The sequence below is a fragment of the Scardinius erythrophthalmus genome, assembly GCF_964197995.2.
Source record: "Scardinius erythrophthalmus genome assembly, chromosome: 14".
NCBI classification, from domain to species: Eukaryota; Metazoa; Chordata; class Actinopteri; order Cypriniformes; family Leuciscidae; genus Scardinius; species Scardinius erythrophthalmus.
The window spans coordinates 30,072,884-30,085,840 of NC_138234.1; the positions used below are offsets into that span (position 1 = coordinate 30,072,884).

At 36.8% G+C, this 12,957-nt stretch overlaps 1 protein-coding gene across 1 annotated transcript; it reads right to left on the reverse strand.

Annotated features, from left to right (window-relative positions):
• Nucleotides 1-1,907: 1,907 nt before the first annotated feature.
• On the reverse strand, nt 1,908-5,818 carry LOC308701931 (uncharacterized protein). Its single transcript, XM_081384409.1, has 5 exons — nt 5,709-5,818; nt 5,264-5,596; nt 4,992-5,159; nt 2,881-3,008; nt 1,908-2,488 (listed from the first exon to the last, which is right to left on the reverse strand). Exons 1-5 carry the CDS (start codon nt 5,731-5,733, stop codon nt 2,396-2,398), a joined length of 747 nt encoding a protein of 248 aa, XP_081240535.1. The 5' UTR covers nt 5,734-5,818; the 3' UTR covers nt 1,908-2,395.
• Between the last annotated feature and the right edge of the window lie 7,139 nt (nt 5,819-12,957).

Consider the following 12,957-nt stretch of genomic DNA (forward strand, 5'->3'; position numbering starts at 1 on the left):
CCACTTCCCACTGATCACAGACTGATTTCATCACCATTTGCCCATTGTTCAGCTCAGCTCTCCATTCCTGAAACCAAGGTGTGAATGACCATGTACTGCCAAGGGCCACCTAATCGATTCTGGCTAGAGCACAGTAAGAACAAAGAAAGGCCCAAAGATAAATACAATCTCTATACTAACATTGGCTTGAAACCACAAAAAAGGACAGAAAACTGTAAGGAACATGTCATATACATCTCCTTATTCATCCAGGGAACTGTGCGCACTCAGTGGAAACCGCTCCTGGAATAACCGCCAATGTAATCTCACCCACTGACACAGAAATGGACATCTGGGTGATCTACCTCAACCAATCTGCATCAAGTTTGGACTCTACGAGTTCAGAACACTGCCACAAGGGCTTTGAGAAAGGTTTGGAAAATAAATAAAGCATTTCCAAGGTTCTGAAGACACTGTTTTATTTAACTGTGTATTTTGGGATAATGCAACAAGCTCCACAGGATGGAAAGGTGGGACGTTGATGGGCGGACACTTGGAATGCTACGACCCAACCACAGCATTAAAGTAGAAAGGCGGGAATTAGTAATCCCCTCCCCAACTGGAAGGAATAAAAGCTTTCCCAAGCGAACACACCCTCGTTCTGAGTTTCTGACCTGACGAGGGAAGGAACAACAGCACGACCGAGGTTATACTCTCGCAAGTAAACCTTCAACCGCACGTACCTTCAAGCAGCCCAACCGCATCTGCAGAGGACTCCAACATTCAACATCTGTCCTGCACGACTCTTGCCTTTGTAACCTCTAGCCTGCAAAGGATCCGGCAGATTGACCACCGCTTGACCTACAGTTCTCCGGATTACACAAGAACCAGCAACGAACCTCCAGTACTCAGTGCGGCTCTTCAACGGTTAGAAAGCGATCCAGTCTACTGCCACTGTGAGCGGAAAGATACACTGATCAACTGACCACCTGAAACGTAAATATAAGCCAAGTTTGTTGCTATATGAGATTGCTTTTTGTGTAGAGACTGTTTATCTAGGGTCAGAATATACAGATACTTTAGACACGTTATCTGTATTCATAGTAAATGCTTATTTACTATTTCATTCCAGCATCCAGAAAGATTGCAATTGACACCCCCATAGACTTCTAATTACCCATTCATTGCTTTGTCCAATCCGTTGCTCATCTACTTGGCATTCATTTGGTAAACGTCCATTTGTGTAGTAGTTTCTGTTTGATTATTGATTAAATTTTCTTAGTAGTTTAGTTATTTTCCTTAGTAGTATTTAGTGTGTGATATTTTACTCTTGCATATCTTTTTGTTAATAAATTATTTTTTATTGCAAACTGTGTCATTCTTGTGTTGATAATCAGAGGCTCTACAAGCGCGACATAATCTCACTAAATCCTTCAGATTGATCAGATGACAAACTTACAACAATTTATTTAATTCTAATTTAGTCAACAATCTTCCATGATTGTTCTTTATTGTCAAGGTGAAATTCCTTGCCTGGTGCCTCATAATATATGAAGGAATCATCTGACACTCTTACACTCACCTTAGGTGACGTGCGACCAAAAACTCAATATTAATACTAAATTTTAATATTTAAGACCATAAATCACAACAGTATATTTAAATGTCTGAAACCTAAAATAAAGATTATATGGTTGAGAACACTGAACAGCCAAAGCCCAAAACCACATTTGAATTTAGCAGTTGATCATGTGATGCACTGAATGTTATAGTCACACCTTTGTGATCGTACGCTCCAGGGACCAGCCGAGACTATCACACCCAGTCAAAATGAAAAACAAAAAACAGGTACTCGGTATAGGCAAGTACTAAAAATTAAAGTATCAGTATGTTCTGAAAAAAGTGGTTTCAGTGCACCCCTACTTTCAATGCTTTATCACCATTTTATCTTTATTTTGAACTTTAAATAAACATGAATTCCAAATATACTTGCATACAATTCTCACATAACACATAAGCAGCTCTCTTCACAACATCTGCAGCTCTCATTACAATTTCTTCACACGTCTGAGGTGTGCTTTCCATGCAGTCAAAGAACTTCCTATTATGTCCGGCTACACTTACAAAACAAAGGTCAATTACATCAGAAAAAAAAAAACCCCTGTTTAAACCTATAGTCTTTTAAATTATATGACAAAATCATGCATCAGAAGTGAAAGGGAAGTGGGCAGTGAAATAAAATATAAGCCATATTTAAGCAAAATCACATAAGCATGAGTAATGTTGCTAAAAAAACTTTGCAAAAACAATGACAATTTAGTAATACATTATACTGACGCAGTAATGCAGTAATAAATCTGTCCCTCTGAATTTCTTTTTATTGAAGTCTCTTGAAACTGAATAGTATGTAACACACTTAGGATTTTGGCAGTTTTACAGCAGCATACGTGCAGTCGACTTGACTGGGCCTGAACGTTTTACGCACCTTTGAGAAGTTCACGTCAGCATACTGAAAGAGCAATGAGGAAAATAGTATTAAAAATTGTAAAAATAAGAAAACACATTGCAGTTGTCTTGTACACTCTTGAAATTAAAGGTACTAAAAAGAGGGGATTTGCAGTGATTTCATAGATAGACGAGCCATTTTTGTTCCCCTAAGAACCTTTCAATGAACAGTTCCTAAAATATATTGTTTTTCTTAGTGTGAAGAACATGTAAAAATTCTTCACTTTTCAACCCTAAAGAACATTTTCTATGATGAAATTATTGCATGGATGTTAAAGGTTCTTCATGGAACCATCAACTCTTCATTTTAAAGTGTAATAGAGAAAATGAATCTATAAGTACCAACTTTTTTGTTTTCTTGTTTTTTGGAAATGAGAGATGTCACATGTAATTTACCAGTGGTTGGTGTGATTCTTGAGGTTGAACTGCTTGTGTTTCTTGTGTTTGCTGTAGATCAGTGGTATGAAGTTCTTGTAATCGTCCTCCAGGTATTTTATTTCCAACAGCAAACACCTTTAATAGCCCTAACAGTGAATTCAGTTTAGTAACAAAATATGTGACACAATCTCAACAAATTAGAACTTAAAGGGGACATACACACACAGTTTCTGCCAATCTCATGTTAATCTTGAGTACCTATAGAGTAGTATTGCATCCTTCATATCTCTGAAGAGTCTTTAGTTTTATCAGATTTATAAAATACAGATACAGCTGTAGCGCTTCTTTCCAAAAACAGCCGAGCTCCTAAAGGGGTGCTGTGGGCGGAGCTAAAGAGTCACGCACAATACATCATCGCATCATAACCAAATAACTTTTGATTCACTATACGTTCGTGTTGTTTACATTATATGCACTTGCGCACTGATTGACAACAAAACACAGACATTTGATGCAGCCTTACTTGCCGCATGTGGTTCCGACTCATGACCATCTTTCAGTTTCAAAGGATCTGCAAATCCAGCGTCGAACTGGGCCTTGTTTATAAAACATTCGTCACCGACTGTCTAAAAAATGCCAAAGCGCAGTGCCTTGAACGCACACTAAACACACATGCCTTGTCCAAATACACACACTTGTGGTCTTTGCACTTGACCACTTGTTGCATGACGCAATTCCTCTGTTTGGCCCAAGTGTTCAAGCAGGTGTAAAGACTGCAAGTGTGTGTAGAACTTTTGATTACTCGATGGGAAACACTTGTAGTCTTGCAAAAAATGCAATTGTTTACAGAGCTTTTATTTATTACATTTTCAATACTTTGCATTTTAAAATAAACTTCTACATGTCTGTTCAGTAGTCGCTATGTAACTAACAGAAGACACATTTAAAATTGCAGTGCTTCTAATTAAGTGATTAAAACAATTGCAAATGTTGAACAAAATAGGCCTACACATGCCATACTCATCTTTGCACCAATAAAATGTGCAACACTTTATGTTTTTACTACCAAATTATATGTATCTAATTAATTAAAATTACAGTGGAATGCTTTCCTCGATATCTAGCAATTTTCAGGGCACATGAGTTCCTGAACATAGTGCATGATGGGATACGCTTAGCTTCGGAGCGGTATTCGAGATAGTGTGCATTAAGGACTCTGCACTTTGGCATTTTTAAGACACGTCACAGTCTTGCGCACTTCCTTCCTGTCACGTGCACGCGCTCTCAAGTGGCCAAGACCGCAAGTTTGGGTATTTGGACAAGGAAACACCATCCGAGGCTAAGCGTAGGATATCCCATCATGCATTAGGTTTGGAAAATTGCATGCCCCGAAATTGCAAGGAAAACATTCCACTGTACGTTTAATTAATTCAATATTACATGTAATTTCGTAGTAATTAACAGTAATTAACAGTAAGATCACAAGTACGCTCTCTCTCTCTCTCTCTCTCTATATATATATATATATATATATGTATGTATGTATGCGTGTGTGTGTGTGTGTATTTTTTACAACATTTGCAACTGCTTTTTATCACTTAATTAGACGTACCACAATTTTAAATTGTGTCTTTTGCTAAATAGTGACTACTGAACAGACATGTAGACGTTTATTTTAAAATGCAAAGTATTGAAAATCAAAATAAAGCTCTGTAAACACTTGCATTTTTGCAATACTATAAGTGTGTCCCATCAGGTAATCAAAAGTTCTACACACACTCTCAGTCTTCAAGCCCACTTGAACACTTGGGCCAAGTACAGGAAATACATCATGTAAGTAGACAAGGGGTCAAGTGCAAAGACCACAAGTGTGCGTGGGTATTTGGAAAGGCCCATTTACGAACCCTGAATGAGTGTATTTGGCAAAGAAATACTCCGTCATATGTCCAACTCGTCTTTTGAAACTTTGGCCATGTTTAGCGTGAGAATCCAACTCTTTAACAGTGTAAATAAGTCAGAATGCATGCATGAAACAGCATTAGACATTCCCTTTAACTGTAGAAGCTTATTATATTTGTATTTTTATGGAGTCACACTGTTGTAACTTAAGTTTAGGAAAACAAACTCACCAATAACCACAATGACCAGAACAGCATTCAGCAGAGCAGAGATGATAGTAAATGTCCTCCATGGTGTCTGATTCTGCTGAATGTCCTTCACTGCGGTGTGATTCTGCTGAACGCACTTCACCTCGGTGTGATTCTGACACTCAGTTAACTCGGTTAATTGAGTTGGGGCTGTAAATAAAAATCAGTTTAGAGCAACTATTGAGAATCTTAAGTGTCTAAAAAAGGTATGCAATGGATAACAAGTATGAAGCAATAATTGAAAGATCACTCACCAGTGATGTGCAGTCTGGTGCCGCTGCTGAATCTTGTTCTGTCTGAGTTCATGCAGTAATAAACACCTAACTCATCGATAGTGATGTTATTTATGATCAGACGATTTGATTGCACAGAATATTTCTGTTTTAATATTTTGTTGTAGTAAAACGCTGTTGGTGGGTTTGGTGGGTTTGAGAAGGAGCGTACTATCATAACCGGAGGATCTGGTAGATTCAGCAACAGCCATGTCACCTCTTCTAAACCAAGTTCACAGTTTATAGTCACATTTTGACCCAAATCTGTAAACTGTGTCGTCAAAGTCTCTGCAGCTTGACACCATATAAGTAAATCTGCAGGAAATAAACAATCATACACATAATTATTAGGGTGTTAAAACATCATAAATATACAGTGACATGATTACAAAGTATATAAAAGATATTTATCATTTGTAAGACTCACAGAGTGGAAGTTGCATAATCCTCATTTTGTTTAATCAACTGGCAGAGCACTTCCTGATGATGCTGTCTTGTTTGTTTCACACCTCTTTGGAGATGAACTTCACCTCAGACTAAGAGCTTCATTTTACCCACATCAAGAGGAAGTTAAAGTCAAGTTTAGACTGTCCACAAGTGCAGTCTTTTATTCTATACGTTCATACACTTAGATAATGCATATAATCTCTTGCCTTGCTGAAAGTATGAATCTCATGTGTAACTGTAATAATAATAATAATAAACTTTATTATAAATAGCACCTTAAAAGCAGCTTCTCAAGGCACTTTACACAATAAAAAAATACAAAGAGAGAAAAACAAATAAAAATAAAAAGATAGAAATACAAAACGTAAAAAACAAACAAACAAACAAACAAACAAACAAACAGAAGAACACACTGGAATACAAAATAATTAAAACCATCAAGGAAAAGTTAAGCTAACCAGCTTGAGAGGAGCACAAATAACGCTTGGGAATTTATATAGTTAGGAGCGCAGACAGATACTGAGGGGCAAGACCATGCAGTGCCTGATGTGAGAGCAGAAGGATTTTAAAATCCTGGACCTGACCCGGAGCCAATCCAGTATTGGAGTGATGTGTTCATTTATCCTGACTCCAGTCAAGATCCTAGCAGCAGAATTTTGCACGAATCAAGCGAGCAAGTGGTGGCTTTCATATGTGACACCTTCCTAGTAAGCAACTCTAAGTCAATTTGAGGTAAAAACAGTAAAAGATGTGCCAGAGAAACTAGGCAAGCAGAGTGTTGAAGAGGAAACAGGTGTGGCATGAATTATGGACATTGTCAATTTTAGAACTGAAAAAATGAAGGAGATTATTACACAACTGATCTGAAACAGGCAGAGAGGTGCCAGTGTTAACTTTGAGGAGTCTGTTTATAGTCTATGACATGTACTGTATATTCGGTTTTGGTTTGGTTTTATTGTTTCTGTTCCCTGCATGTGTGTGTTGACTTTGGGTACATTTACACGACAACGATGTACTAAAAACTGAAAAGTTTTTGCTTTGCTTTTTTTTTGCGTACAGACGAAAACATTGTAAAAATGATCCCATTCACAAGGATGCACGAAAATGACTAAAAAAGCTGTATCATTCATGCCAGGCCAGTAGATGGCGATGTCACTTTGTAAAGAAACACTACGCACCTTTTTTTTTTTTTTTTTTTATTGACATATTTATAGAACATTAACAAAAAGGCATTCGTAGTTTCATATTTTACAAACAAACCTGAGCGTACATACAAATATTACAACACAATATACATATGATTCCCATCAGCAGGTTAAGTAAATTGAAGCCAAGGTAAAACATAATAGTAATAATAACAAAAAAAAAAAAAAAAAAAAAAAAAAATAGAAGAACAAATAAATATATAAAGTAGGGGAGTAAGACATTATTCATTTTATAAAATCAAAATCTTCCAATAAGGAGTACAAATACATTGCTTTAGGACTTTTCATCCTTCTCACGGTCTCCAAATATACTCTAAAAACCAATAATCTTGGAGGGATTTTGAAAAATTTACATTTGTGTATATAAAATTTCAACAGAAGCAACACATTATTAGTTACAAAAGATATCTTTTTATCCTTTATTAATAGTCCAAACTTAACAAATTCCCACGACAATATCAACCTTACAGGTATTCTTTGTTGCATCCATCTCAATGCATCATTCCAAAATTTGTTTACCAAAATGCACTGAAAAAACAAGTGTTCAACCGTTTCTATCTCTACCTTACATAATTGACATAAATTTGAATCACTACGCACCTTTAAACTGAACATATAATACACATGCGCATGACATCACCGCTTTCACAAATTCTGGATTTTGTAGATTACATGAAGGCAGTGGCGTGCACAGACCTCCTCAGTCAGGGGCAGGGGCGGAAGGACCAAAAAGGGCACTTTTAAAAAAAAACATTTATTTTTTAAATAACTCACCTGTATTTAAAGCAGTACCCGTCTGTCTGTTGTGTTTTTATATATTTTAATGACTTCCTCAATTATTTGGAATATCTCGCTCGATGGAGAGCAGCAGAGTCAGAGAGCCTCTCTTCATTACCAATGAAAAGATGTTGATACAATTAGAATGCATAACACATCAAACAAAAAATAAAAAAATAAATAAATTGGGAAATGTTGATAATATTACTAAATATTATTTACTTTACCAAACAAAACAGAGAATTAAGAAGGTAATTATGAGGAATTCATGTTTAGTTATGTTGATGTTATAAATTTTATGTATGTATGCATTAAAGTGTTAGCTATCATGAAATCAGTAACACTTTACAATAAGGTTTCATTAGTTAATTTGTTAACATGAACTAATAATGAACTGCACTTCTACACCATTTATTAATCTTAGTTAATATTATTTACTAAAACTATTAAAATCAAAAAAGTTGTATTTGTTAACATTAGTTAATGCACTGACTGTGACATAACATGAACAAACAATTAAAAGTTGTATTATTAATAACCAAGATTAACAAATAGGCCTACAGTAGCCTAACAAATGTTTTGCTCATGATTAGTTATTGTTAGTTAATATGGATAATAAACAAATGAACCTTATTGTAAAGTGTACTATGAAATCAAAGATATAAATTCCTTACAATTTAGAGCTGGACATGGACTTAAAGTTTCCTTTCACTAGATGTATTTCCCCAAGCTAATAACACTTGCTATGGCCTTGGATAAAAACGAATGACATTGTCAGACTCAGAATGCAGCTGAAATTGAGTTATACTTTTATGATTGTTAAGCATAACTCACATACTGCCGCAACTTTTACAGTAGCACGGTATGTAACTTTTCCGTTGTGAAGGCGACAATGGTATCGTCAAAAGCTTGTGTTTTCTTAGACCCCCAAAACGCTGTTGTCATGCAAATGAACAGCAGAAACACATAAACAGTCAGTAGGGGTTCAATCTTCAGCTGGCTGGCAGGAGCCGCCACTGGCATGTCACGTGACCTGTCAGTGGCTGGCTAGTTGTCTGGCAGTCTGCCTTTGGCAAGTTTCAGAAACCATTGATTTTTGGGCAATTTTTGTGTTTTGTGTTCCTCCCTCTCTAGCTCATTTATTATGCATGTTGATATGATTATGTTGTTTTGCATGATTGGCGTTTTAGAGAAATTAATCTCATGCATCTATTCTTTAGTATGAGTGATGTTTTGGGCATGGTTATCGCAAATTAAACCAGTCAAATGGCCGTGATCAGACTGGCAGTTTACTGACGCTTTGGTGGACACTCAATCCAGTCAGCGCGGCTGAACTGAGAGTATAACGCGTTGCCTGACACTCTCGCTATAAGGAAATAAATTGTTTTCTTATTATGAATATAATCTCATGCCTACGGTGGCCGAGAGAGCTCAACGCGCTGCAAATGAAGAAAACACATGCAAACAGAAAAAAACGCATGCAAACAGAAAAAAACACATGCAAATAGAAAAAAAACACCAGCGAATAAGAAAACATCTTCATCAGTTTTACAACTCACGTGCGTCCCAATACTCACAAAACAACCAAATACGGAAACGCGCTGCAATTACAGAAACGCGCTGCAAAAGTTCACAACAAAACCAAATACAGAAACGCGCTGCAAATAGAACAGAACACAACGGAAATGTTTCCGGGGAACCCAGCCTGCCGGATCCAGGCCGTATCCAGATCTGATGAAGGACCTGCGCCTGGACCCGATCCAACGCAGTGCTGAAGTGCCAACTAGTCTCTCCCTATGGAGGATCCCTTTACCACTCCAGATAAAGCGTTGTCGGGAAACTCAATTCGCGTACCTACCCCGAATTGATATAATTTTTGATACAGAATTTTATTTTATTTTAAGGAAACGCCAGTACTTTGTTCAGGCTTGGTTTGTAGGTTTTTTTGCAAACCTGCACACATATATTCAAACGCACATAACTATAGAACCAATTCTAAATGCGCATGTGAACGCCATCAGCGTTTCTCACAGGTTCGCGTTTAAAGTCTGTGTAGAGAGAATGGTGTCGTCTTAGCGGCCCCAAATTTAATAACAAATGATCATTGCGACGGAAGCGAATCAATCAAAACTAACTTTAGCTGGAAAATAACTTTATTAAAGAACCGCTATAAAGCTAAAACAATCTCTGTTACCTTAAATTATACGTTTATCTTTGTAAAGCTGCTTTGAAACAATCTACATTGTTAAAAGCGCTATATAAATGAAGATGACTGACTGACTGACTGACTGACTTTCCTCACTGAGTTCTTGGTTAAAAGGGAGCCAGATTTGCCATGTCCGTTTAGTGTAATCGACTATTAACCTATTAGTTATTTAGTGTTTGATGCTGTTAATGCCATGGCAATATCGCTGATCTCTCTGTTTGAATTAGCGTTGTGGTGTCAGAGGCATGTAAGGCTGCGCCAAAACTGCGCTATAGTATCACAGCTGCATAAGCATAATAACTGACTGTAAGTTTTTTTTTTTTTTTTAACCAGTCAATTTTTTAGACTACGTCACTTTCTCTAGCGAAACTTGGCAACATTGAAGACAGCACATACTACAGGAAGAAGGTGGGACATGACATGCCAACACTCCTCAGTCCTCAGCAATAAATGCTAGAATCATCATATTTTTAAACCAACAAGACGGGACAAATTGAACAATAATTTTAAAATCCACTTCAAAAAGGCTGTTGTTCATGGAGGTATGAACATTGGAGTTATTTTTTAATATACAGTGGCAATAGATATTATTTTACATTTATGCATTTGGCAGACACTTTTATCCAAAGCGAATTGCATTGCATTTCAAGGTACACATATTTAATAGTATTCCCTTTGGAATTAGATGGTTTTCTGCATGATTTAACCATAACACATTAATTTATCTTCATTAACATCTAAAGGTTGCAAAAACAATGCACACTGAAACTTGAGCTAACAAAACACAAAGAATTATATATTTGTGTATTTGTATTTTGTTATAATAATATTTCATATCTATGAATGCATTTAATTATATCTTTTCAATTAAATCGTTTAAAACAAAGTCTTTATAATAACGTTGTTTTAAACTTTAAAACGTTACAAAACAATGCCTTGCCGCGCCCACTTCCGGCACCAGACTGTTAAGCTGGCGCTGTCGTCCTCACACTGCTATGAACCACACTGTAGTGATGGTAGAAATGAAGCTTTTCAAAGCTTCGAATCAATTGAACCAATTGCTTCGCAAAATGATTCACTGTTTTAAAGCGTTCGAAACGCCACACGCTGTTGACCCCTACTGGCCAGAACAGTGTGAATGCAACAAAAACTCAGGCCAAAGTGCAGAAAAACGAGAAAAACACGTATTGCAAACACATAGCAAACGTTTTATTGGAAGTAAAATCTATAAAATGCAATAAACTGTAGTTAGTCAAATCAGCTAATACAATTAAATATCAAGTGTCTGTATAATATGTGTCAGGGCTTGTTTTGTTTGTTCCATGGCTCAGCTAAATAGGTCAATAAGAGACTTAACTACTATTATTCCTTTTAATTACACTATGTCTATTTAAAACGTCTACAAATGTATAAAACTGATCAGAGATCAGGTAAAACCAAGGGTAAAAGACTTGATTAATGGGTTCACAGATGATCGCTCCCCTCGTTTACTGAAATCACGTGACTTGATACGCGCTCCGAACTACTGATTCGAAACAAAAGATTCATAAAGATCTTGAAGCTTCATGAAGCAGTGTTTCGAAAACGCCCACTAGATTTTAGTGAGCCATACTACTCGTGTACTGTAGTGAGGTGCTACTGGAACAATAGGCTATTCCGATGCTAGTGCTACAAAAACGGTTCAGTTTATTTCAGACTGGCGCCATCAACAAGCTCCTTTTTCGGATTACGTTAACCTCGCAAACATGACGGCTGTTCCTCGAACGTGATAATCGTCTCCGATATTTTTGCAAACAAAATGTTTTCTGTGGACACTTAACCTGAGCACGTGGCGCTGGTGATATGAGAGAGCCCAACAGGATACTTCAGAGAGAAATCCCCGTGCGACATATTTATTTGTCTGTGATTGATATATTAATGTGTAACGTTTTGTATTAAGCTTGATTTGATCTGTGAGAAAATGTTCCCAGCTCCATGTGAATTGAATTGTATGCTGTCTGCTAAGCATGTAGGCTAGCTAAGTGTAAAAATACTGCACACTACAATATTGTATTTGTATTTGTTCAAAGTTCTGTTTTTAAATTTAAGAAAGTATTGCAAATATTATGTACAATAAATGTTCGTTTCGTCTCATTTAAATTGGACACTGTCGATAGTAAAGTGCTACAGCATTCGCTGCGTCCGAAATCGCATACTAGAATTTGAGTTAACTTCAGGGCTGCTAAAAAAAAGTATGTTCTATATAGTATCATTTACACACCAGAATCTCGCTGGAAGTATAAGGTCATCAGGTACTTTTTTTGTCTACTATTTTATCAGTAATGTGAATTTGGACATTCTGCTTTTTGTCACATACTATTTTTAGTCTACTATATAGTAGGGAAGTATGCGATTTCGGACGCGGCTCTACGCTAGTCGCAGTCAGCTGGGCTTGCGTGATCACATAATATGTGCCCACAGGAAGAAGCAGCAATCAACATTTAGGGTAACGTTATAGAACTGTGTTTTACTTAAGTTGCCTAGCCTGCAGGTTCGGTTGGTCATGATGGCAATCTGGTATGTTTGTCTGAATATTTCTCTTGCATAACCTGTTTTCCCGGAAGCTAAGGGACAGGGTAATGCTAAAAACAAAACAAAAAAACTTGGCTGACTGCCAAGAAAATGCTAAGCATAACATCGCTACGTCATAACGCTATTTAGTGTTTTACAGTCTATGGTTTTAATCTATTCTGGGTCAGTGTTAGGGTAAATTGAATATGGATTCGAAACTGTTTTTCCAGTCATTCTAAAATTCTCCTTTCACTCTGCGTCTGCAGGACTATTTTTTTACAGTCTATGCTGCAGGACAACCGCCATATTGCTCTCATCGACATTTTTACTGCGTGATAAATATAAGCTGCACGGCAAAACGGTTCATATTGTCTCAAAATTATGACCAGAGACGGATTTTAAGTGTGCTGTTTAAAACAAATATTTGTGCAGTGTGCGTATGACAAAAAAACAATTACGTGCCAATCTTTTCCTCCTCTTTTCTACCTTAT

Excerpts from the sequence above, each read along its gene's own strand:
- LOC308701931 (XM_081384409.1), bottom strand. The coding sequence starts at position 5,733 with ATGAGGATTATGCAACTTCCACTCT. Across the intron at positions 5,160-5,263 it reads CACCAGACTGCACATCACTG|CCCCAACTCAATTAACCGAG; the intron begins GTGAGTGATCTT and ends TTTTATTTACAG. Across the intron at positions 3,009-4,991 it reads TCTGGTCATTGTGGTTATTG|GGCTATTAAAGGTGTTTGCT; the intron begins GTGAGTTTGTTT and ends ATTCACTGTTAG.